The sequence below is a fragment of the Cataglyphis hispanica genome, chromosome 14 (assembly GCF_021464435.1).
Source record: "Cataglyphis hispanica isolate Lineage 1 chromosome 14, ULB_Chis1_1.0, whole genome shotgun sequence".
Classification (NCBI taxonomy): Eukaryota; Metazoa; Arthropoda; class Insecta; order Hymenoptera; family Formicidae; genus Cataglyphis; species Cataglyphis hispanica.
The window spans coordinates 767,481-794,475 of NC_065967.1; the positions used below are offsets into that span (position 1 = coordinate 767,481).

Consider the following 26,995-nt stretch of genomic DNA (forward strand, 5'->3'; position numbering starts at 1 on the left):
AATAACTGAGACGATAGGTCCATTTCTAGAAGGGAGATGGATTCCTTCATACGTATACACATCACGCACTTTCAACTCGTCACCGATAAGACATGTGCCTTAACACCAGGTATATATTTGGTATTATTTTAACTTTACAATATTATTATTGTATCATTTTTACAGAACAAATCTCTTATAGCAACTAGCTTTGTCAATAATAATCAATACTCGTTTTTTTTTCTATCGCGCTCTCTCTCGCTCGCTTTCGTTCTTTCATTCTCACTCGTTATTTTTCTCGCTTTCGCTCTCTCTCTCGTATATATATATATATATATATATATATATATATATATATATATATATATGTATATGTATATATATATCTTACTATTTAATAAATTATGTACAATCTCACAAACAACAAACGGAGAAACCTAATTACATCATGTAGTTGTTCACACTTTGCTATGTACAGGTACTACTGGTATCTTTTTTTCTTTGTTTTTACAGAATCGCCGCATTCTCTCATTCTCTATCTTTCTTTCTTTCTCTCTCTCCCCCTCTCTCTCTCTTTTTCTCTTATCATCCACCATCCGATCGTATCGTAATAAATTCTATTTTTTCGCATGTGGTCTATAAAAAGAATAAAATGAAGGCAAATAGAAACCGAACGAACAAACGAATCACCTATCGTCACCTAATCTCAGGAACTGCAACCTCTGCTCGCATGCTATTACGCATCGCGGCGATCTAGGTGGTATTGGTAGTGGTTGTGGAGGTCGGAGTCTCCTGGATGGCTAAGGTCTGCGAAGGCGCGGATGTCGAGTCACCTGTAAGCAATAGTCGGGGAAGGGAATCGATAATATAAAATCAAACATGTATCTCTCCGATGAGGCGTATAATGTAGCTGGCTAAATATACACTTAATATACTGTAATTGGATTCGTCCCTTAATAATCATGCAAATTGATAACGGAGCCTTTTCGTTGCTCCGCAAAGCTTTACGAAGATGCGAGTAAATCCATATCTGTATCTATTCTCAACATTGCGTACCTCTCCGATAATCGGCGATAACGAATGCCGGGAGAATATCGGAAACTTCAATATACAGTCTTCATCTTTTTTTTTTTCAAGAAATTTTCAAGAAATTTTGTTTAGTTTTGAACTTCAATTTGACCAATCATCCGCGTCAAATAAAAAATTACGATAATGAGAAATGTATTTTTTAAAGACACACATACACGACCTTATCGATTGTCAAAGGAAATATTCTGTCGCGCAATTCAGTCTCGGATCTCTCCCCGGCATTGCGTAATCAGCATCGATCAATACCGCATCGGTGTGGCAGCGGCGGTAATATATAAAGCTTACCCAAGAGGGCGGCCTCTAGGTCCCCCAGGATCTCCGTTTCCTTGGGATCTATAAGGTTGAAGCGTTGATTAAGGAGCGTGAGGTGGGCGAACACACAATTGAGGTGAGCATGCAACCCCAAAAGCGCCACCTCCCTGAAGTGGCAGTGGTAGATGTGTGCCACCACGTGGTACAGTAGCCGCAGGATCTTACGCACTATCGACTCAAACGAACTCGGAAACTCGTTTGCTAAAAAAAAATAATTAATCGATAATAATTAACTGATTGGTGCTTCTCATCGTCTCTTAATTAATAATTTAAATATAAAATAAAATAAATATAATAAATATACATATCTCTCGATCGATTAATGATCGATATAAGTTTTTATGATAGTAGCAATATGTTATTAAAAATGAAACTATAATGTTTATTAATACGTAATTATATTAATTATATAATAATAGTTTGCCAAACTCTTAATAAATTAAATAATTATGTAAAGGTTAAATGACTCACCGTATTTTGTCGGGAATATAGTTTCATCGCTAACGGTGCGTTGCGTAAATGTCATAACATAATCTATATATTGCGGTGCTGCCACTCTCGTTTTTTTCCCTTTTTCGTCGAACCATAGATACGTTCTAGAATGATAAAGCAATTGTGTCAATCAATCGATCATTTTAAATGCAAAGCACACAAAGCAAATAATGAACAAGAGTGATTAATAAATAATTTGAATCAAACTTCAAAATGTCATCGATAAAAGCTATCAAATCTCTGTTAAAAATATGATGACAACATGATGGTGCATTTAGCAGAAATTACATTTGCACTGTGATGAAAACGCTTAGTTTTGATATATCGAAGAAATTAAAAAAATAAATGTTCAAGATTTTAGATTTTCCGTCACAAATTCTTTTTCGATTTTTCCTCCACCTTTAGCAATAAAACTTAAATTTATATTCAAAATTTAAATAAAAAAATGTGCAAGAAATATAATAACGCTCTTTATTTACTTTATATTATGTACGCAGTTCAGAGTATGTTTTTACATTCTAAGAAAATATAATTCTCTCAAATATGCTCGAAAAAATTGGAGATAGAATTTCTTCGAGATATGAATTTTTATTAAGCGAAAAAATCGGAGCTTACAACGTACCTTAACCCGGGACCGGTCATATCGGGACAACCCGTCATGGTGCAAAACTCGGATATCGTGCCGTAGACGAGATTAATATGATCGAATAGTGCGAGGGTATGCGACGCCAGCCACTCGTTGTAGTCCAGACCAGGAGGTAAATCCACGAGCATTCTCAGGTCCAACTCCGGCAACTGTCTCTCGAGAGCGGCCTCCTCCAGGTACAGTTTAGGATCCTCCGTGGCTCCCGCATCTTTCTCCTTTCGTCTGGCTTTTCTGTAAAACGAGAGAACAGCACGGTCAATCACAGCCTCTTCGCACATGGTGTTTTTTAAAACGTTCAAGCTAATCAAGCAAAATCGTAGATATTGCACAAATACATAGATGTAATATAGCACAGCCTCGCGTGTGTGAGATTAATGAGCACGCTGTCCGAAATCAATTTATTAAGAATAATTATCAATTATTATAATTGATATCAGAGGGAAAGAGAGAGAAAAATTGATTTCTCATAGAATTTTATTATTATAAGTCAAAGAATTCACAATTGAAAGGAGAAACATGTTTCGGAATAGCTTATACGTGACATTTAATAAGAGATTGGTATATGCCAAAGGAATGAGAAATGATCAGTTTCATTACAAAGAATATCAATAAATTACAGAGAAAATAATCTGATAATTTAATAAAGATTACAAAAGTGTGCCAATGATAAATATAAATAATAATTACAAAAATGATAGCTTATATAATTTTGACGTTATAGTTTCTCATCGTCAACAGCAAATCCCCGGAAAGTCGTCAATGAAAAAGCGTATGAAAAATCTTTTACAAAGTACTGTGGTTGTCGATTCACAATCGTTCGCTAATTTGCGGTCTTCAGATTGATCGGATTGGATTGGATGAGAGCGTTTCGTCTTTAACCGAGTAGCGCGAATTCATTAATCAGATTAGCGAATTATCGGATTTGTACAATTACCCTCGATACTTCCCGACTCTCTATTCAATTTGTCTTTAATCTATCAGCGAAGCCGTGGGCGTTGTATTTCTCACGTCACGAATTCGATGAAAAACAAACGAAATTATTTTTTTCGCGGAAACACAGAACGCCAGAGAAAACATTTTCAATATTGTTTAATTTTATAGAAATTCTTTAATAATAATACAAATTAATAATAATAATAATAATAATAATAATGTTGTGTTCGCTATATTACAGCGGAAAACCGGAAATTACAATGAAAATCGATTGTTGCAATGTATTATTATTGTAATATCAGTGATAATAATATAAAGCACATCTTATACATTTATAGAGGATGTCATCACTCTATTATATCGTACATAATTTTAATCATAAATCTTTTTGTGTAAATTAATAGATATATAAAACTTTACATTTAAAAACAGATTATAAAAAGAGATAATGAAAATGTTTTGTGCATCAACTTAATGATATTACAAAACATGAATAATCCCAATTAATGTGAATCGCGTGATAATACGTAATCAACATGGTATCTTTATTTATATAGGTGAAAACTAAATATAATATTGGTTCCGAGTATACTGTGTTTTCGAGCTTCGTTCAATTCGCAGCAGCCACGTCGCACATCCAGCTTCCTGTCAGTGAAAAATGCAATTACATGCAATATAACGATAGCAGCATCATGTTCAGCCACGTCTACACGGTCCAAAGCGCTTTAATCGCTCTCTAGAAAGCACATGCTCCTCGGAAAGAAGCTGCAGCTTCGCATAAGAAAAAAATTGGCATGAATCAGCCAGTGCGTATATTTCTTGTATATATATACAAGTCTAATTACATTTCCGTATAATAACATTGCTTATAACGCTTATAGTATACCGTGAATATAATTTTCATTATAGAGACTGGATTTTTTTTTCATTTTGACCGTAATTTGAATGTGACAAGATGTGAGATTTAATTACACCGATATCAATTTCATCCATCGTGGTACTCGCACACACACACACACACACACACACACACACACACACACACACACACACATACACATACATACATACATACATACATACATACATACATACATACATACATGTATATATCTACGCGATGGTTTGCGGGAGGGGAACTCACGCGACTAGCTCGCCGAAGAGCCTGATCTTCCTGTGGCAGGTGTCGAGCAGGGAGAGACGCGAGGAGGAGGCGCTGCTCGAGCTACCAGCACCGGTGCCGGCGCCGCCGTGGTGTACCGGCGTCGGCGGCGCCGAGACGGTAGTGGCGGAGGACGCCACCGCGGCCGCCGCGACCGCTACGGCGGCGGAGGCCGAGGAAGGCTCCCTCAGGACGGTGACGGCGCCGCGCGCCGGCGAACGCAGCATCGTCGTCGTCGTCGTCGTGATCGTCGTCGTCGAGAACGATCTCCTCGGCGCGCCGCCCTCGTGCCTGAGGATCCGCTCACGCACGCTGGGTAGGCACCAAATCTTGTTCAATTGTCATCGAACTCTGGCAAGCACGTGCCGGGACGCTTATCCCGGATCCTCTCGAGATCGCAGGAGGTTGCGGGGATCGCGAGAATCTATCTTCGAGCGTCTCTAAATAATTATTCCGGGTATCGAGGACGGAATGTTCCAACGATGTTCCGAGGTGGTAGGAGAGCGAAAAATCTCTTCTGATCTTTGATTCGATCGTGGATTTATGTATTCTTTTAATGATTTAGAAAAGAGAAAAGTCGCCGCTTGATACTTATTCACTTCAAGTGAATGATTTAAGATCTTTGGATGAATTTTTTATATTTTTAATAATACGATAATATTTCTTTATTTATTTTGCTCTCTTTTTCTTCCCTTTTGAAAAGACTCACTTGTCCTTAATATTCGTAAGTTTCAAACATGGATTCGCTCCGTATAGATCTTGATTTTCCTAGGAATAATATTATTTTTTCAGTCCTTTTTGAGATATCCTGACTTTTCTAATAATTTCAAGATTCTTCCGAATGTGCATGTGTGTGATTCCCAGGAATCCTCGAATGATTCTTTCGACTTAAAAACAGCTTAACTGAATTTATTTTCGATCTCACGTTTGCTGCTTTCATAGTCTCACCAAGTCTGAGAATTCACGTATAGCACAATGATGCTCGGCTTAATCGATTCGAGAAGAAATAGCTCGCGGGAAGACGACAGAAGGTGCGGAAGACACTCCTTGGAAGACAATCGATCTCGTTTACGAGAATGTGCGCGAAAAATCGGTCATCGTCGATCTGGAGCAAAATTTCCGTACGATCATGTTTTTATAAATCATTGTAACAATGCATCATTATAAAATATTTCAAGAGGCCACCAACTGTAGTTGTTACTGATAACTTTAAACTTTTATTTAGATACAGTAAATATTATATATCCGTATATATACAGAGTGTTCGATTTAATCTGTCCACGCCGATATCTCGAAAACCATCAAAACTAGATAAAAAATTCAAAAAGCCCCTTCAATGGGATTACTTTGAGATGATTTGTAGACGAATTTTCAAATGAAAAGTTCTTACAAGAATAGCATCGATAAGGCTCGAAAAGACGAACTCAATGATATAAAGAGTCTATCTATCTTTTCAATATTATGCCCGCAATGAATTTTTGAAAATCGTCTCGAGAGAGTCCCCTGGGTTTTTTGAAATTTTTCGTCTAGCTTTGATAGTTTCCGAGATGTCAATGGACAAATCGAACACCCTGTATATCAAATTACTATTCATCGCGTATACTCTCGGGGAATCTACATTTCGAAGCATTGATAAATTACATTTTCCCCGACCCTCTTTCTCACATTTTCTCTCTCTCTCTCTCTCTCTCTGTCTCCTTCGTTCTCGCACGCGATTCGCTAGAAAAATTTGAGCAACATGCATCGCTGGCACAATGCCAGGTTTCTCATTTCCTCAGTTAATGTCGCGAGTTTGTCGCTTCGCTGTCTTTCAGAAACTGGGTTATCGTGTACACGTGCATCCATGATGTCATAAAGAAAAATATATCAAAAAATTAGCGATCTTGGTCGAGTGAAATAAAATTTATGACCCTTTTTTGACAAATATATTGAGTTTGAAAAACAATTGCTTGATTCGACTTTTTGCATATGCGAGATTAAGATCGTATTCTGCAAAATTCGCGATTGTATCGTGCGATAAAAACGTACTTTATTGCGTTGCGTTGACAACTAATAAATATCGATTGTAAGAGAATTTATCGGCGAAATCTAGCTTAGAGTCTCACAGATATAACATGAAAAATAATTTATATGATATATTAAAAAATAATTTATTAAAGTGAAATATAATTTCGTATAAATTAAGTAACGTAGCATAAAATTAAAAATGCACGCTGGCACATTTAATAGACGTGTGATTATACCTTGACTTTTTCTCGAAAGCGCTCGTTTTATTGGCACAAAAATTCACAAGTTGTTTCCGCGAACGTAATTTCCTGGTACCGGTGCAAAGGTAAAACGCAAACTATGTCGCTGGACGAAACCTATGTAATACATACACGACAAAGAGTCGAGAGAAAAATTTACATGTTTCTTTGAAATTAAAACACGTGTCCGTCTTCTCTTCTCGATCTATTTCTTAAAAAAATAATTTTAAAAAAATATTAAAGAATATAATATAAAACTAATAAAAACTTCGATATCACTAAGCGAATTATAATAATTTATAGAAAATTAAATAATTTATAATTACGACGAAAAAAATATTGTATATATTTGAAGAATTGATATCAGCGAGAATTACGATGATAAGCGTGCGTTATGCGAGCTATCAACCTGGTTAGTCAGTCAAGCGTAAATTCGAATGTCGATGCATCAGGAAGTGAATGAAAAGTTCGAGCCAAGTAGCTCCGACGATTTCGACTAACTGCACGAAACCGTGACATATGCGTCCTTGATCGTGACCTGGATAAGGTCGCGTCCAAAATTCAAATCGCACTTAACGCATGCAATCCAATGTGACATTGGAGTCGCAAGGAAAAGTAATGTTTCAGTTCATCACGCAAACAGACTTCGATAAATCGCGATTTTTTTCTCCAGATTCAAAATTTACAGTTTCATCTCTAATTTTATATTCGGCAATATTTATATTTGCATATATATTATTTATACATAAATAACTGTGAACTCAATGAAATATACTGGCAAATTTGGCGATCTCAGAAACGACACTTCCTTTATTTGGTGGTCTTTAGAAGATCCCACAGTGCCTGCTGAGAACTAAATTTTGCTACTCCGTCCTTGATTCTGACAGATAGAACTCGTCACAAGCGGCCGCTCGGCGGGAATCTCCCGAGGAACCAGGCGAGTAAATAAGGGACTGCCCTCTTTTCTCATTCCCTAGACACGCAAACCCGTGCCCGAAATGTCTTGTTCAAAAATTCACGAGGGATTTCAGGCAAAAAATATGCGCATCAACCTATTCGACCTCCAGTTTGCATTACTTCAATAATTCTTGTCTTGTATTTCCTGCTCTCATTCATTTTCCTTTTATGTAATATTGATTTATTTAATTTCCAGCACTCAATACTTCAGTAAATTCTCGTCTTTTTCTTCGTACAATTTGTTCATCTCCGCGAGTGGTAATGACCTAATCGAGTTTTATTTCATCTCGATGAAAAGCATTCAGTCGGATAAATGAAATTATCTAAAAATAATAACTCTCATTTTTTTTTCCAAGAAGCTCGTTATGGAACATGCTGCGGAACTTTTCTGATATAATCAATAATTTTCTTCTAATTTTAATTAATAGACTTAAAAATATTACAAAATATTCAGTATATCTCATTTCTAAAAAATAAAAACATCACGTGTAGCTTTCCATAGCTTCGTAATATATAATCTTTTTTTTTAATTATTTAATTATTATTAATTATTATTATTCATTATTTTTTAAGTATGTTATAGATTTAAAACGGTTTTGAAACAATAAATTCGTCAATTTTAATCAACAAATCAAACGCTGAATTTTGATGAATTTTATCATCGGAAAACTCGTTGATATTTTCGTCATAAATAAAAACTAAAATAGTACTGTCTAAAAAAAGTACACGTTTCCTCGCGAGATCATTGCGCCCGTAGTATCCTCCACGAGGTCACACAAAGTAGTCCTCTTTATTTTGCTCTTTTCTTGCCGCATCACGTCGACGTTGCGGTATTTCTCCTAATCGAATTACGTCGCATCGTGCCCCGTCGTTATCACTGCCTATCACATTATCGTCTACGGCGAATAATGAGACGATAGAGCAGAGAGAAGGAGCGCTCGTTCTTTCGCGTTTAATGGGTTCGTCACTCACGAGCGCGGAAAAACGAGGGAAAACAGATGGAATGGGTGAGGATAAGATCATTTGAAGGGACTAGTCGTCGCGAACTTTCTAAACACTCTCGAATGTATCAAAGTGACCGATCGTGACAAGGTGTTGTCCGCGTTTCTCGCGCATCTCGCAACGTAAGTCCGTCCAAAGACTCCCTTTCTTCCTTCCATAGGAGACCGGATCTTCAGACACCCTCGTGCTACTCGACGCGCCGCCGTCGAGCGCACGAATGCGACTGCCGAGATCGCGGCCTGACGAATCACCGCATTCGTGACCGGGGATGAAACGCAATCATAATATAATGCGAATTAAAGGCGATGTTATACGAATACTACATACCGATATCACGCTAATTGGAAAATTGATCTTTTCCAGTATTTTCACTATTTCGAGAGGAAAAATGAATAATAGTAAAACATTATTTATTTATCTGAGAAAAATAGAGGAGCATATATATAATTTATATAATTGTGAGGAAAAAAGATTCTATAAATTAAAGAATAGAATTAATACAAAAAAACTTTAGAGTTCAAGTAAAATTTAAAAGAAATTACATATTTTAATATATTAATGATATATAATTACATATAAATATATTATATATAAAACTTATAAAAATTGGTTAAATAATTTAATTTAGATTGAATAATTAATTTAATTACTTTAAATTTAAGCATCTTTAGCAAACGTTATATCTATCTCAACGCTCTTTTGTTTCATTGTTAGTAAATTGGATTGAATATATGCCTCTCTTCCAGAACATCTCGTTTAATTATTCTATAAGCGCAAGACCGAAATGTGCATGCACGTTTTTATTCGAGAGGACATTTATTCGACGCTGTTTCGTGCGTGATGTTGTATAGTACAATAATTGCGACTATGAGGTATGGACGCATTGATTTCGCGTATTGAATTTAACCTTCCTGATATCGGACGTGGTAGAAATTAGCATGACCATAAAATTGGTCTGTCACGACATTAATTTCAATGGATTTTATGAGAAAGAGCTATAAATCATATTTCTATACGCGGTATGTTCAACACGAAGTGTAAAAATACAATAATGCCTTTGTCGAATTTAGAGCAGCTATATATTTAGAAATATCAATAATTTAAAACAGCGATATGTATTGCATTTAACACATTTAACACATTGCAATTGAGATGAAAAATGCTTATTGAGTCAAAACATGATATGTGTGTGTGAAAAAAAGACTTAATAATTACTAATATATTTTAAATATATAATCTAGAATTTATTTTAAACGCGCATATTTAAAGTAAATCATAGTTCCTGCAATTACAAGCCCTAGTGGAAGCTCATCTTCGTCAATGAACGAGTTATTTATAGTGAACAGTGATCAATAGATTATTGTGGAAACCAGAAATATCTAACCAACGTGTATATAAATGTCAAAAAGAAACTTTGTCGAATGCATACCAATTCCAATTCCAGAAACGAATTATTTTGGACACGCCTTGTTTCCGGAGTAACGATCGGAGTTCCACAAAGGCAACACTTTTGCTCTCCCCTCCCCATTTTTCCCTTCACTCTTTTCTCTTCAAAGAAAACGAAACATTCGAGGCGAAACATCAAACAGGATTGGTTTCTTTAATCCTGTCAATAGAAACATTCGAGATAGAATCACATCTGTCAATTTATCGAGAAAGAGATCAAATACTGATTCATTTCATTCGCATTTTTTACTGTACTTCGTATTTTTTCTCTTTCAAAGTCTCGCGGGTCTCTTCACGCATCTATTGCATTTTAGAACAATTAGATGTGTAAAAGAGACGGTGAGAGACGAAGAGAAGGTGAGTCGATCGCGAAGAATGGTGGAGAGAACGGAGGAAAGAGAAGAGGCGCGAGCACGGCAATGCGACGGCGGTTGCGCCACCACGGCGTGCGTCGGATCAGCTGTGAGCTGTGAGTCGGGTAACGAGTCAGCTGACTGCCGGACGGACGGCATCGCCGCGCGTGGAGGGGGGAGAGGCGACGCTCCGACTCTGCGACAATCAATATTCCGCTCCCGCGCGCGCGTCACGCGTTCTCTCTCTTTCTCTCTCTTTCCCTTTCTGTGCGATCTTCCCCCTTGGATCACTTTGTATATCTTCTATCCAAGCTTTGCCGCTCGATTTTTCTCGGATTATGATTTCCATATTATCCGTTAAATGTTCGCTTTTCTAGAAGCAATTAGAGACAGAATAGTCGTGTCTAAACTCTCTTTCTCATAAATTCGTAGCCAATATCGTGTAACTTATATATAGTATTTATAATGGAAACTATCATTCTATATAAGCCTTACACTTCAAAAATAATTTAATAACATTATATATTATGCATAAATCAAATCTGTCTAAAAGAATCTAGTATAATGAAAATGACCTTCGGTTTGTAGACATCTTGTATATAAATATTTGAACTATTTGATAAATTAATATTATAATATAATATTTAAAAAATAAAAGAAAATATTGAAATATTACAATAATCGTATACTTCAAATAATAATTTTTAGCTCCATGTTTATTTAAATAAGTTTGTTCAGAATAAAGAATCACGACATGTCTATTTCAGTTTTGGAGGATTATATATTTGCAGATTAATGGTCGATGATGTAGCGTGTCTCGAAATAGCAAAAAGAAATAATCCGTTCGTTATGTCATCGCCACGTGCAGTAAGAACGAAAATCACGATGCGATTCACGCCCGCTGTACTTCTCAAGATTGTCGTTTACGAAAACAATGAAATCCTTCAGCGGATGTACGATTGGAAGAGATTCCAATGGATGTCGATCAGAAAGTTTTGGAGACACATTCGATAGACTTTTAAGTATCGCAGTAATATTTCTCGACGATATGATAAAAAGAAAAGTGCTATCACAAATAGCTTATTCGGAATTTTATTCTGAATATACATTCGATATATTGAGAAACAACACAATGAAAGTTTTAACGGTACTTTTCGATTGCGATCATAAAACTAATCAATCCTGAGATCTAAAATCCAACACAATGAACAACGCAAATTATTTCAATTTCATCGAAACATTATTGTACTCGACAAAGGATGCTGTAACGATAATTACCGAGAGACAAAGATCCAACAATATTGTCTACGTCAGGTATTACAACGGAAAGCACGGCATAAGCCTTCGAAATTATATCCCGTGGTCTCAACGTTACATCCTTAATGACCAAAAGCCAGAGAAATAACAATTAAATCTAAGGACGGGGATCTTTGAAGTCTGATCCTGTACGGGCAGTTCAACTTAAACCGGGATAACGCGACGAGATCGCAATCCTAGCAAAATGATTATCGGAACGACGAGAAAGAGAGAGAGAGAGAGAAAGAGGAAGAGAGAAAAAGAGGAAGAGAGAGTTCGAGGGTCGCATTGAGAAGGGCAGGGGAGGAAGGTTGGCGCCAGGGTGCCAACGAAGCGGTTGATTTTCCCTTCGACGGGATTACATCCTTACAGGATGCGAATCGATGGACGGACCGAAAGACGGCGCCTCGAAGGCGCCTCCGCGTGACGTCGCGACGCTACCCCTGACAAACATTTCTTCCAACGTTTGTTTACTTCCCCATCATACGCCACTATCCCCGAGGGTGATTCGCCACGAGATATCCCTCTCCTTCTCTCTCGCGAATTACGCATTCCAATTTCTGCCTTTGTAAACATCGCGAATGGCAGCAAAGAGCAAAAATGATATTCAGTATAAAATTTGCAAGAATATATAACGTAAAAAAATATTATTTTACTTAATTAATATTTAATATATTCTAAATTAAAATGGAAGGAAGGGAGGAGGAGACCACAACCGGATAAGATTATTTTTATCGTGTCAGAAAGGGTAGATTCCGCACATCGCGCGTCACTTTCTATCCACACTTTGCGTGTAAATACTTCCGTTTAAAGGAAGGTTTTCCCGTTCGCGGTGTGTCCAAGCCGATTGTGGGCAGCGCGACAGTTTGCGGTTTCGTCTGTGCGGTTTCTGCAGCCCTCACGACGTGTCGCGCCTGACGTCACCTCTCGCCGGAAGTCCATTAATCGGCTCGCGTTTCATGTCCTTCACGGAACCGCCTTCCTTCTTCGTATTAAATATTCGTATCGCATACAGGATGAATCGAGAAAAGTTACCCTCTTCCGCGCGACGGCATGAATCTTTCAATGAAGGAGCGACGAAATTGACAACGCGCATCCGCGAATAGCGGTCGCCTTTAGCAAGTTATTGAATGGCGAACGCAATATCAAAATAAGTGTCAGACGAACGACATGACGCTGCGAAAAAGTAATGTAAAGGGAGGTCACAATAAGGCAAACAGCCGATGGATTTTTTTGTACGGTAACATTGTCGCAATGTCAATGTCACTGTGTTAATTAACCTAATGAAAACGTATGAACCAACTTGGTGTGTTTTCCACACGACAAATACCAACACGACATTAGCATGCGAAACTCTTTCATCAATCTGGAATGTCATTCACGTAGAATCAAATAAACTGTCAACTGCTTCGTGTTTCAAAAACACACGTTGCTCTATTATTTTAATATTATATTTTAATTACTATGCGCAGTGCCATACTTGAATCGTAATAAATTCCGCCGACTCTTCACATTTTCCTTGTCATATACATGTATATCATAGGATGGGCTCAAGCGTTTCAGCTGTGAGGAAACTTTTTGTTCAGAATTAAATTTTCTATAAAATCTCAAAATCCGGCCGGAATGTTTGGGCCCACCCTGTATAATATATATTAAAATAAAGCCATTAAAAATACGCGTCTAAACGTAGACGGAGTTTAATTGAATTTTTAATTGAAATTGCAGAAATTTGTGTTGGATTTTTCCTCAATTACGACGTATTTCTTTTCAAACTGCATTTTATTTTCTTTTCGCAACTCTTGTATTCGCAGCTTACAAACTGATGTTTGCGAGATAGCAAACGCTCGATTCGATATCTTCAATTGGACGGTCATTAAAAATCGAGGTCATATCATCATCATCTCAATTCCAGCTTCGATCTCTATAAGCGAGGAAGCATCGAGGTGTGAAGCTTGCCTATCCAATAGCACCTCGTCAAATGCAAATATTGACTTAACCTTAATCGTATGCTGCACCGAGTCGTCAAAGTTCAGGAGAATACGTAGATATATTATATATATATATATATATATATATATATATATATATATATAGATATATGTACTATATATATATATCTACGTCTATATATATAAGAGGGGCGAAAATGAGGTTCTATTTAGCTATTCATGCGCTTGAATCTTAATTCGCCGAAGCTTTTCAATTTTAAGCAACCTTGAAACTTAAATATACCCGCTAATTAAACCTTCGATAACTTCTATTGAGGAAATATCGAGTGAAAATTATTCGTAAAATAAACTCTATATGTATATACATAAGAACACGGCTAACATCAAATAACGTAAAAAATTAAACAGGAGTGTTCGTCGTTAATATAAAGTTAACGTTCGGTTAAATTTTGAAGTACAGTTTATGATTTCTTTCTTGTTTGAGACTAATAAATAATTATACAGGACGCTTCTTTCAAACTTAATTTTCGAATCCTATATTTTATGCACAGGAAGCAGTGTCGTTAGAGGAAAAAAAAAAAAGCGTTACGAATAAAAGTGAAGTATTTTAAAGGCATGTATCGTGTTTAGTGTAATAAAAAACCGTGTAATATACGAGCATCCTTGATGAGTTTCAAAAGCCACAGAGACGGCTGGCCTCTTAACCACGTCGAGCGCATGACAACCGTAGGCACGTGCTACACACGTCGCGCGTCACACATGTCCGCAACGTAATTACGTCACACGGATACGCAAGTGAAGCCGCGACACGGCAACTACGAGATCCTACTCTGGATGCACAAGTGAAATTCCCTCGATTCAGAAAGATACAAATATTTCATCTATTTTCGTAGTAATATTCTGTATTTTATTCTTTGCATGTTTTAAAATTTTGTCACATTTTAAGAACTTAGTTTCATATAAAATATAAATTTTTTTTTTAACGGAGATTATACAGGATGGGCTCAAATGGCTTCTGACCAGACTTTGAGATTTTATAAAAAACTTTTTCTTTGAAATTAAATTTCCTATAAAATGTCAAAGTCTAACCGGAACATTTGGGCCCACCCTGTATATAAAATTATTAATCTGTTTAAGTGATATCAAGACGATTGTCAACCAATTTCTTTTGATTGATTCGTGGTGTGATAACGTGTAGACAATTCCTAAAATCGCTATAAAGTCAAGATAACAATTGTTCGGAGAGATAATATTACGAATTAAATATTATATCTCTCTCGTTCTTTATTACAGCAAGCTGTGTAAATTGAGACTCTTGCGAAACAGTTGCCTGATAAGATAGTTTATTGTAACTGTATACTCTTTTGCAGCCTCGTATACATATATTTTCTCGCTAGATTTATTTCGTCAAATTGTGAGAATAACCATCGCGCACTTTGTTCGTGTCCTGGCGTATCTCCTCGTGGCGGATATCTTAGACCTTGTGATGTATGTATAAGTTACTTTAAGCTTTCGGAAAAACAACTTCGTCATCTGATAAAACAAATTTCTTCGTATTTTCAAGAAGGCAGCCTTCGAGTAGCTTTTTCGCGTATCCAATTTACATTTTGCTACATAATATCTTTTACGAACAGATGTTGCAAGAAAAAGATGGAGAAAAATGGAATTACATTTTATTCACTCTATTTTATCATGTCTTATGACAATAGTATGATCAGATCATGTTTCCAAAGACGTATAAATACCGCTTCTGATATCCTTCGTCGTAAACATGTTTCGTAATGATTAAAAAAAGAAAAAAAAACAATGGTATTACTGAGCAGTTGCTTGTGCTATTATTGTTCCGCGATGACGTAAGTCTAGACGAATTGCTTAAGGATGAATTGCAATTGTTCTCTATTTGTTTTGTTACATTCGACGTCATCTAATCATTAACAAAGTCAGATATCAGCGATATCTTTTCCCTGAAGACAAGATAACGATAACTTGTTTAAGATTCGCATTGAGAGACAATGACGTACAAAAAAAAAATCGTTATTATTCTGGATTTTACCGGCTGTAATTTATTTTTATTAAATTTCTTATGTCCGAAATAAAATCATAAAATTTTTTTATTTTGAAAACGTAAAAAATATTAAATTTTGTCGCTTCTTATTTCCTGTCTTTTAGAAATATTATTCAAAGATTGTTGATATAAAGCCGGCATTTTATACGCAATGACTGAGCCATTTAGATACATAAGGCAAAAGATGTAACAAAATTAATTTGCATTACCTATAGGAATCATAAATTTTGTCATCAAGCGGCCAATTTCTCTGTATGTAGCATTGACATGTGAGCACTTTTGGTGAGCGAAATTGTCCGTGTCATCTCTCGCTAAATCCACAAGAAAGAGAACGGAGCTATCGAACGTCACCAACCACCAGCATCACCGCAACGGACACAGCGTCGGTATGTATGCAAGGACGCCACGGGTGGCGTTTTCATATCAAAGCGAGACAAACCGGAAACTGACCTGCAGAAACACGTGACCGTATCCTCGACGTCGATGGAGAGTGATGTCTCGATGGCGGAGTATTTCAGAACCTTCCTGTTACCCAGGCCGAACATCGGGACGAGAGCGCGACGGTATCAGGGGAACGTGGGCAGGTGTGCCGGGGGCATAAAACAATGGGGAGAGCGGAGAGGAGACGTAGGAGGGCAGGAGATGAACAGAGAAAGAAAGAGAGAAAGAGGGAAAGATATATGTACTTTGCTCCGGTTGGTTGGAACCACTCGGCCGGTTGTTAGGCCAGTAACGGAGCACAGACTGACATTGCCGTTCTCCAGGCAGCGAGCAGGCAAGCCGCCGTTCGCCAGGTACCACCACCTCGCGATCGTCTACGTCGCGGTCGACCTCTCCACCGCCGCCGTAGCAGATAGAGAGAAAGCGGAAGAGAGAGGGGAAGATGCGGATATACTCTACAGAGGTAAGGGGGACCGAGAGAGTTCCACCATGTTCAAGAGGAAGCCGGTGATGCCGGAGATCGGCAAGAGAGAAAGAGAGGGAGGCGATGAAAAAGACGATCTGAGAAAAAGAGATGGAGAAAGAGAGAGAAAGTACCCAGGGGCTTCTTCAGAGTATACAGCGACGCCGCTATACTTCGCGTACTGTCATCCTCTTTCACTTCTCTTCCCTTCTTCTCGCTCGGGAGTTCTCCGTTTTCCTCGAGCGGACACGTTATAATGCAATTAACGATTGACCGAAGCGAAACCAAACAAGTTCTATGTCTATTAACATGTTGCAGCGCAACGTGAGATCGTTCGCTCAATGGCTATTCTCATCTGGACACTTTAGTACCTGTTTCGAGAGAATTCGAATGTGCGAGGAGCAATAGGATCGAAAGTACAATAAATTTAAATGATAGAGTAACTATTATCTTACGAATAAAAAATTCGTGTATAGAATACCCTAATTTTCTGCGGATGCAACTTTATCGTTTTCGCGGGGAATGTGACAAAAATAAATTTTGCATACAAACAATATTTATATATTTTTTTTTATCGGATATATATATTTATATTTTTCATATAAAAAAAATGTTTTCTAAAAAAATAGCATAAAAAGTTTATATATAAAAGTGTATATTGTTTCAAAAAATTAAATTTTTTTTTTACATGATTTAGAAAAATAAAACATATATTTAATTTTTTTTCGACCGATAAAAGCTTAGAAAAATCATTTCTTTAAAATTATATAATAAAAAATAATAAGAATTAAAAGAATAATAATTTTTCCTATAATATAAAAATGCAATTAAGAAGAGCTAAAATTCTATTTACATTATTATTTGCTTTAATATTCGAAGATTGCCGAAACACGGTCAGTGTCAAATAATATATGTATATACAAAAATTTTAACAACGTGTTGACCCAATTTCCGTTATCTCAAAGGATAATCAATAAACTACATAAAATTTTAATCATCGACGAGTCGCTACTGAAATGCTTCTTCGTTTATTGGCTTTATGTCAATATGTCTATTATATAGAAATAAATATTGAACAGATGAAAGAGGACATTTCGGAAAAATTATGATAACAGGCATAATCTCGTGTGCAGATTTTTGAGAGAAATTTTGGATAAATAACATTTCAAACTTTTTTTATTGTACGATGAAAAAGAGAGAAAGCAAGAATTATTCTGTAAATGGATTAACTAAAGGCATGTAACGTTTCTATTAATTGCGACATTGCAAATGCTAATTTTGACGATACATTCGGACGAACTTGGAACCGATGGACACACGTTTGAACGACAAGGGACTTAATATATTCCATCTGCGCGTATAAATACAAATTCACGGAATCCGCATCGCACATGTAGAAGGTTAAAGCCATTTCGTGCGTGCATTTTATTACATTTGAATCTTTTAAAATTGTCTTTAATAGCATCGATTTCTTACGCATGATGAACCGATTATAATTATCCAAATCTCATTTTTAATCATCACAATGGCAGAAACTTTAATAAATTTAGAGACAAAAAAATGAAAAAATAAAAAATTTAAAACAATATATTTATTTTCCTACTCACATATCCGTAATATTTTACAATTATTAATAAAAATTATTCGGGTTCGCGACAGTAAAAAAATAACGCACGATGTTACATGTATATATTTGATCGGATGTACGGGTTATCGATAAAAAATATTGTCGGACAAATTACAGAACGTCGACATGTGTGCTCGCGGTCTGAATGGCAGTTTGAAACGTCGGAAAAACGGCGATCGGCGCCAAGAATAAAGGCAGTTGTCAACGGTGTCCGCCAGCTGGGAGAGAAATATCGACGCTAATTACGTCGATAGCGAATAGATATCGAAGTATTACACGACCGACTCGAACTAGCCAATATATACCATCGCCATTTGCGAGCGAACGTGAACAAGAAGTCTATTATTAGAGTAAGTTGAATCGAAAAACTTCAGAATATGAATGACACTTAAATTCGACAAATTATCGATACTCGTATCGATTTACAATATCGGAAAATATTGTAAACGAAAAAAAAAATTATGTGATAGTTAAAACTTTAAAGTTACATGTCGAAAAAATTATATCAGGATTAAATAGATATATTTAGCATTTTTAATAATATTTTATCTTTTTTCGTCCTCTTATCTAAAGTCTATGTAAACACCAAACAGCTGTGTTTAATATGTAAATAAGAAACGAGTAACTTAATCGTGCCAAAAATTTCGTGCAAATGCTATGACATCCGATAGAATAGTATCGATCTTTGCTGCGTTTTGAAAACGGCCGATGGTATCGATTACTGATAATGAATAACCAGAATTGTTATCCAGCGGAGCGAGAGTATTCCGCCTAGGCCGATTATTTTTGCTCACTCGTCCGTGAATCATTCGCCATTTCTCCATTCACGAATATGCCATTGCCAACGGAAGACGTCGGGTGACATTATCGTGAAAAATGAGCACGGAGATAACGAAGGTGCGGATGAATGTCAAGTAAATGCGATGTCGACCTGAACGTTTACAGACCGCGACATATTCTTCGGAGATTTTTGGGAATAGTCAGAGCGTGAACGAGTCTCAAGAAAACCAACAATCTAACTTTTAATCGATAACGTATACACCTTCCATATGTATATCACGACATAATTATATCATAGAAACATAAAGAAAATTAAATTTTGACGTTATTATTCAATAACTTATCATTTTTGAGGGCAATAAATCAAAATCGCAAGTGCAAAAATGTTAATAGACGCAAACTAGGCTCTATTGAAAAAATATAAAAAACAAATTTTTGTTTAAAATTAAGCAATTTACATTTTTAATTTATCTTTAAATAATAAAACATCATACATTCTAATATTTCAATGATTTTAAAAATGACTCGTCAAACTTTACAGAGATGTTTTCTCTGACCAATTGAAAGTCAATTGGAAGTTTTTTCTTAGCAAAATTTTAATTAAATATCTTCTTCTTTGTAACTTCTTCCTAACTCTCATTCTGATTAAAATACATTTTAACGACTAGACTCGAATAAAAAAACATCTGTCAAGAAAAAGTTTCCTTAAAATTAGATGAATCTTGTTTTTGAAGAGAAATCGCCCTTCAGATATTGTAATGCTTATATTACGTCGCGTCGATCAACGATATAAATTGGCTCACGCCTAACTTTACCGTGATTTTCCCGCTTGCACAATAAAAGTCTCCACATCACGGCAACGGAGCGTTGCGATAATATCTTGTGATAAACGCGATAATTGTGTTTGCCCGGAAAAACTGGCAGGATACTCACAAGCACCGATTGGCAGAGCTCGTAAAAGCCGACGATAAAGTGACTGTTATCGTGAAATAAAGTGGTTGGATGTTTAAGTAAAAGGCACGTTGTTGTTCATTTATTAGCAATTTTAGTGATTTAAATAAGCGTTATTTTGAAATTCTTGTTAACAATAAATTCGATGACTTTTTGAGAAACAAAATACGAAAGTGTATTAAAATAAAAAACAAAATACAAAAATATATTAAAATTAGAATGCCTAAGTATATTTAAGGTAAAACTCTCCGAAAACATGTTCGCTTTTTCCAGAAGAGCTCTAAGACGTTCTCGTTGATTAAGTTGTCTTAGTTTCGTATACATAATATTTTGAGAGTGTCTCAGTTTTATCCCATTTTTAGAAATTAAATAAAAAGATATTCCTATTAATCTAATTATAATAATCTATTATTATAATAAAACATCTTTTTAGATTATTTTCTTTTATGAGAATAACATATTCAGTGTTCATATAAAATAAATATCATATAAAATAATTGCACAAATTGATAATTAATTTTTAAAAATACAGTTCAACTCTGCGATCAATTCTAAAGAAATAAACAGACAGTTATCTTGTTGACATCTATTCATGTTATATATGCAAAGACATATGACTTAGAAACTGTAAACATCAATGTTTTGCGATAACATATGCGACGACTATAATTAACAGAATGTAAATATTTGCATGATAAAACATATATTATTTTATTTTGATATATTTTTGCACGTGCGACATTATATGAAATATTATTAAAAAAATAATGTGTGTATATGTGTGTATGAAACTATTTTGAGAAACTCATTTTGAGAAAGCGCATAAATTATTAAAAATTCTAGTTTTAGTTTTTAATGAGTTAAAAAATACTGCTGCTCATTAAACCACAGAAATTCTTATCTGAAAACAAAATATAATGTCAAGCTTGTCGCAGAGAAACGTTGCAGTGTCCTCTGAGATTTTCCATATCATTTTTTGCTAGATTTTGAGATTTTTATAGTTCTAAATAAATTATAAGAAAATGCGATAGTTCAGAAAATTAATATTTACTTATTCATTAGGGAAGACAACCTGTAATTACGTTGTCACCATTTTCAGGTGATGATTACTTTGATTAATCTACGTGGGACGGAATGTCTTTATGACTCACGTCATACGTATAAGTAAGCAATCTTTCGTCAAACAGATTTAAATTTACCGAATCACACTGTTTGACGTGTACCGTGAATTACACAGAAGATCAATCTCACAGTACTAGAACGTCAAAATTGTAAGCGTCTTTTAATTTATTTTAAAAATTATGTGACCTCGAGTACAAAACCTTACAAAAAAAGATGCGAATCTTAAAAATCCTACAATCTATTCGTGACGATTTGAAAGCTTACTCTCGATTTCAAAAATTAGATATCTCCAGTGACAGAATGAAATTTATTTCGGTTCACTTTAAACCGTCTGTCTGTTGTCTAATTTCGAAACGATCAGCTGTAAGATCGAGCATTTGAACGACGATACTTATGTTCTATTCAGAGCTATCGAAAAGTACTCGCCATCGATTTACACCGTCTCGATTCTTTCCGCAAAGTCCTCCGAGATCGTGAAGAATCACGCGATACATCGCCCTGGAACGTCACGTCACAGGATTTTGGCGAACGCGTAACCGTGCGTGAATCACCGAGGAAGCCAATCGTACCGCGAGAGATCGAGGTGAGTCATCGCTCGGTTCGGTTTCGCGCCAGCGAGCAGACTTTGCTCGCTCGCTAGAGACACTCGAGTCGCCATTTTCAGCCAAGTACATTATTAATGCAAAACATTAACGCTATATATTGTAAGCAACAGAAAAAATTACCTACGTGACACTTTGCTGTGAAAAGATTTAATCTCGCAAAAAGCAGTATATCCACTATTGATCGACGCATATCAATCATGGAATACTCCGAACAAAAAAAAACATCATTTTACCTTGATAAAAAATTTTTTTATCGCCGATTAATTCGCTCGATTATCTACACGTCGATTAATCATTTCTCCAAAAGGATGTAATTTTACAAAATCAAAAAATTTTGCCATCTCAAAATTAATTTAATTGGCGAGCATGAATTTTGACTTTGAAAATATTTTGTGATTTTATCGAAAACAAAATTTTCATAATGTTTCGTATTCAGTGTACTTGTATTTTTTAATTCTCAGGAACTGGCGATACGATAATGATTTATACGACGCAACGACGTGTTTATAACATTAATAACATCCAATTAATGCCGATGGCAGATACCGCTAATTAAATCGCAAGCCTAAAAGAAAGCGTCCGGTCGGAGAGACCGACAATCTTTAAAGCGATATCATTGTTGAAAGAAATGCGCGTCAATTGTGAAGTTGTCATCGCTTTTCGAAAGCTAATTCCTCATTTATTTCCAATAATAATATAGCAGAGAAAAAAAGATAATTCTACGTGAAAAAAAATTAATCAAGATATAGAAAGAATTCTTTCATACTCGACAAAGCTCATTGTCAAACTGATAATCAGTAAGCCAAAGTTCGATATCTGCCATCTGGCACAAGTTATATAAAACGTTTAAATTGGAATATAATAATTGAAAGAATCAAAATCTATGAGAGCTAATCTCATTATAAGTGAGGATATATAAGAAAAGCTCCCTTTTTCAAGAGAATTAATTTTTACAATCAAGTTAATAATTTTTTTACTATTTTTAAATTTAGATTATTTTTAATTGTGAACCATCTAATGTCTCCGTAGCAATGATCAAAACATAAATAAAATAAATTCTATAATATATTACAAATATAATAGAAAATAATTAAAATTGACAAACTAGAGTTATTTACAAAAAAAAAAAAAAAAATCATTTATTTTCTTAAACAAGATATTACATTTTGTTTATGTTCCAAGCCACTGTTGAAACGAAATCTTCGATCTGAAAGTTATGTAATCTGATGCAAAATAGAGAGAGAGAGAGAGAGAGAGAGAGAGACAGAAAGAGAGAAAGAGAAACATATCTCAAAAATATATGTAATCCCAGTGATCCGAGTTGGTTGACAGATAGAGGATCTTGTATATTGATTTTTCAGAAGTCAACAGAAATGTCTTGTAGTTGAAGAAATTTGACCTTATACAAAGCCGATTTCACAATCCGGTGAAAGTAGAATAAAATTCATAATCATTCGTGTGGTGGTTGCATATAACTTGTCGCGGTGAATAGAAGAATTCAGCGTGCAAATTTTATGTATAAAATAGTGTGTCGCGGAGAAACTTTATGCATAAATCTCCCTCGTAAAGAGCCGGCTCTCGCGAAACTCGGGGAAAATAGCCTGCTGTATCCCGAATGGGATGGAAAACTGGGGGGATCATTGTCTCCATCGTCGATTCGATGGTAATTGTAACATCAATTCTTCTGTTATACGAGCGATTCGCGTGTCTCGCGAATTAAGACTGATAAATATGACTCCGTTGTATCGCCTTTGTTGCCATTGGGTATTATTGTACATTAATATCATACACATAGAAAAATGAAATTAAGAGACACGCATCGCGAAAGTAAAGATATTTGTATTAGTATAATTACATGTGTCCCGAATATATATAACAACTATCTTGCCGAGGTTTCAAAAAAGAGAGATATTTCTCTCTCTCGCAAAAATAATTAATAACAGTTTTTTTAAATTTAAATATTAAATTAATGTACTTCTCAGATACTTAATCAAAGGGATGTGTTAAGGCAGTAATAATGTCAATAATAAAAATAATAAATTAAAATAATAATAATTAGTTGTGTATAAATAAATAAATAATTGTAAATAAATAATAATTAATAAAAAATAATGTGATAAAATAATAATTAATAAAAAAAAAGTGATAATAACAACGTAAATATAATCGTAATAATATAATTATAAAATATAAAATATCCGAGATACCATTACATAATTTTCTTACTGTCACTATTAAATCATATATTTTTTATAATTATTTCTCACTTATAAAATTTTATTGTGTATACAATTAACCGTGACGCGCATCTCGAAAAATATTGACGAAGAATTGATACGTCCAATCTAATCATAATAATCAAGCAATAAATGTATACAGGCAGCATAAAAACATCGATATTTTGCAAATACGAATCTAAAATATTTTATACATATACATAACTTATACATTTAACTCTTTCTAGTTCAACGATGTTAATAAGTGTACGTATATTATGTCTTACGTAAGCAAATTTAATGCAGCTCGAAAACAACTAAAATAATTTCATCAATTTTCCTTTGATAGTTCCGATTCCCTTGCGACCATTAAAGGAAACTTTGTATTGCAGGTTTACGGGAATGCAGCAAAAGGGAAACCGCTAAGTAGTCTAAGTAAATCGAGGTTGTCCATGAGACTGACCCTAAAACCCACGCTAACCTCGATTAACGCTAAACGTGATTAAATACACTTTCTTTCTCTGTCTATCGTTATATCTGATTGTAAGTCTACGGAATGTCTCAACGCTACAAGCCGGAAAATTTCCTATCGATATGTCAATGTAGCGGAAAATTATTGACAATGAGCTCGTTTATTTTCATTTATGTTATTGCACTACCTGTGTCTCGCTAAGCATTGAAATTAATTAAATATAATTAAAATTCTCGCGAAAGAGATTGAGACTTTTCACTTTGTGAAATATAATAAAAAATAACGGCGTATTCAAAATAAATCGACTGCGATTTGTCGCGTTATCACCAAATCTAGATTGTTGATAAACATGAAGTCCCTCTCTTTCTCTTATTGAAAATTAAATCGAGTATTATCTTATCTGGTCTCTTTTTAATTTACATTAAATATATTCTCATATCAAATCTCGAATTAAATAAATAAAATAACATTTAAAATTAATATTTCATTATCTGTTTATAGTCCGATGAATTCATTGCTCAGCGAGATTAACCGTAATAAGTCCTCAAAACTTTCGCTAAAGAGAATCCGTCATTAAAATGGTTTCTCCGATGAAACAGTTAGTGTGACGGAGAAAAGACTGAATCGCTATAACCAAACTCTTATTTAACTAAACCTATTATCCATCCTCGACTGATTTTATAAGGTCACTCACTGGAACAGAGCGAGAGAAACGATCGATTAAACAAATAAAAAAGAAACAACATGCTATTATACAGAAGAGTAAAAACTTTGCGTGTGATCATTTAAGGATTTAAAAAGATTCTCGCAAATAGAGCTTAAAAGATCCTATCCAAAATAAACAAACTGTTTGGAAGCTTTACAACAAATAAATATCAAGTTTTTTATTTTTCGCTTAATTTTAAATGTGTTTGTACGGTTTTTATTTTATAATAAAATTTTTTTAAATTGTCAAATTTACAGTTGCAGAAAAATGCCGAAATTATTATTGCGGAGATTCGGAAAATTCGTTAATAACGTTTTTCTTAATCGACTAAATATTTAACGTCAAAACGTAAAGGTCGCGATGAGTTCGAAAATAAATTAAAAATCGGAAAGAGAGAGACAGAAATAATTTTCAGCCAAATTTCTTCGTTCGAAAAAGGTGGACTTCAGACTGACACAATGAGAGGGGAAAGTTCGAGACGTGCGGTTTTTCAGCGCCCTTGTAGGTGCACGCATCACTCGACCGACGATGACGAAGACGTTCCGAGGCGACGCTTCGAAAATCCAGCTGAGATGATCGCGCGCGCGACTCTCTCGCCGCGATGACTTTCTCCTCGCGAGGAAAAGGCGAGCCCGGCGCGCGGATAATCGCGCGAACGGGACGAGAACGCATGGCGTGACGGTGCGCTCTGTGACTCGCTCGTTCGCGGGCACAGGTTAACGCAGGTTGGAGGTTAACTTCTCACGCCGGAGCGGAACGGCGGACGATCGCGGACAGTTCGGACAGCGCGCGCGAAAACGTGAAGATAAAAAAAAGGAAAAAAAAGTAAAGACTTCTCTTCTCGACTGTGCGCGAGAAAGAGAGGGAGAGACAAGACACTTACCCCATAAACCAGTCCACGGTATCGCGGAGATACTCGGGTAACCTATCCAGCTTGGATGATTTTCGTGTGGATCACCGTCGCGAGGAAAACAGCGCGCGCGATAGCCGAGAAAACAAAGTGTAAATCTCCTCCTTCCCTTTCTCTCACTTTTTCCCCACGGTACTAACACGGGAGAGTAGTAGTCAACGGTAGTAGCAACTAGCGGCAGCGACAGCGGCAGCGGCGGCGGCGACAGCAGCAGCAGCAGCAGCAGCAGCAGCGGCGGCGGCCGCGGCGGCAGCAGCAGCAGCGGCGCGCGTTTCGCGATCTCGTAAAATCTAACATGGCGCGTGTCTATTGTCACCTGTTCCCGTCATGCCCCGCTGCCCGCCGAGACAATACATAGCTGCGGCGATTCGCTTGCCGCGACCGAGCGTCGTAAAACGGTCGCCGATACCCGAAACTCCCGATCGCTCCCCTCGAGTCGACTCGTATCGCGTGACACAAAGCACACAGAGGACGAATTTTCGTCACGACGCGATAACAATAGCGTACGGAGATAGAGACGTTCGCTGAGACGCGCGAGATTACCGAGATGCGCACAGCTGATTGCCTGACGTTACACGCGCGTGCGTACGACGTCCGCCGTCTAACCGCGCTTCGCCGATCGTTCGCAGATGGCGGCACCGACTCGCGCAGCGCTTTCGTTCGTCCATCGGAGAAATCTCCGATGAATATTAGCCGATGATTCGAAAAAATGATGATATTCGCTATCCAAATATCAGAAATAATCGATACAATTAATTGCAGGAGAGATAAAAAA

The 26,995-nt window shown here is 36.0% G+C and overlaps 1 protein-coding gene across 2 annotated transcripts; it reads right to left on the minus strand.

Moving 5' to 3' along the window:
- Positions 1–95: 95 nt before the first annotated feature.
- Positions 96–26,793, minus strand: LOC126854461 (MOB kinase activator-like 2). Of its 2 annotated transcripts, XM_050601231.1 has the most exons (6): positions 26,194–26,793; positions 4,596–5,718; positions 2,495–2,749; positions 1,852–1,976; positions 1,354–1,581; positions 96–812 (listed from the first exon to the last, which is right to left on the minus strand). In XM_050601231.1, the coding sequence occupies exons 2-6, from the start codon at positions 4,838–4,840 to the stop codon at positions 733–735; spliced, it is 933 nt and encodes a 310-aa protein (XP_050457188.1). In that variant the 5' UTR covers positions 4,841–5,718; positions 26,194–26,793; the 3' UTR covers positions 96–732. The 2 variants fall into 2 exon arrangements, with proteins under 2 accessions (XP_050457188.1, XP_050457190.1); XM_050601233.1 differs by lacking the exons at positions 4,596–5,718; positions 26,194–26,793 and adding an exon at positions 16,378–16,701.
- Between the last annotated feature and the right edge of the window lie 202 nt (positions 26,794–26,995).

What these genes read in the sequence shown, in the direction of transcription:
- LOC126854461 (XM_050601231.1), bottom strand. Translation starts at nt 4,840, where the DNA reads ATGCTGCGTTCGCCGGCGCGCGGCGCCGTCACCGTCCTGAGGGAGCCT. An exon ending in CTCTTCGGCGAGCTAGTCGC is followed by an intron (nt 2,750 to 4,595) that starts GTGAGTTCCCCT and finishes CTCGTTTTACAG; the next exon opens with AAAAGCCAGACGAAAGGAGA. An exon ending in TATATTCCCGACAAAATACG is followed by an intron (nt 1,582 to 1,851) that starts GTGAGTCATTTA and finishes ATTTTTTTTTAG; the next exon opens with CAAACGAGTTTCCGAGTTCG.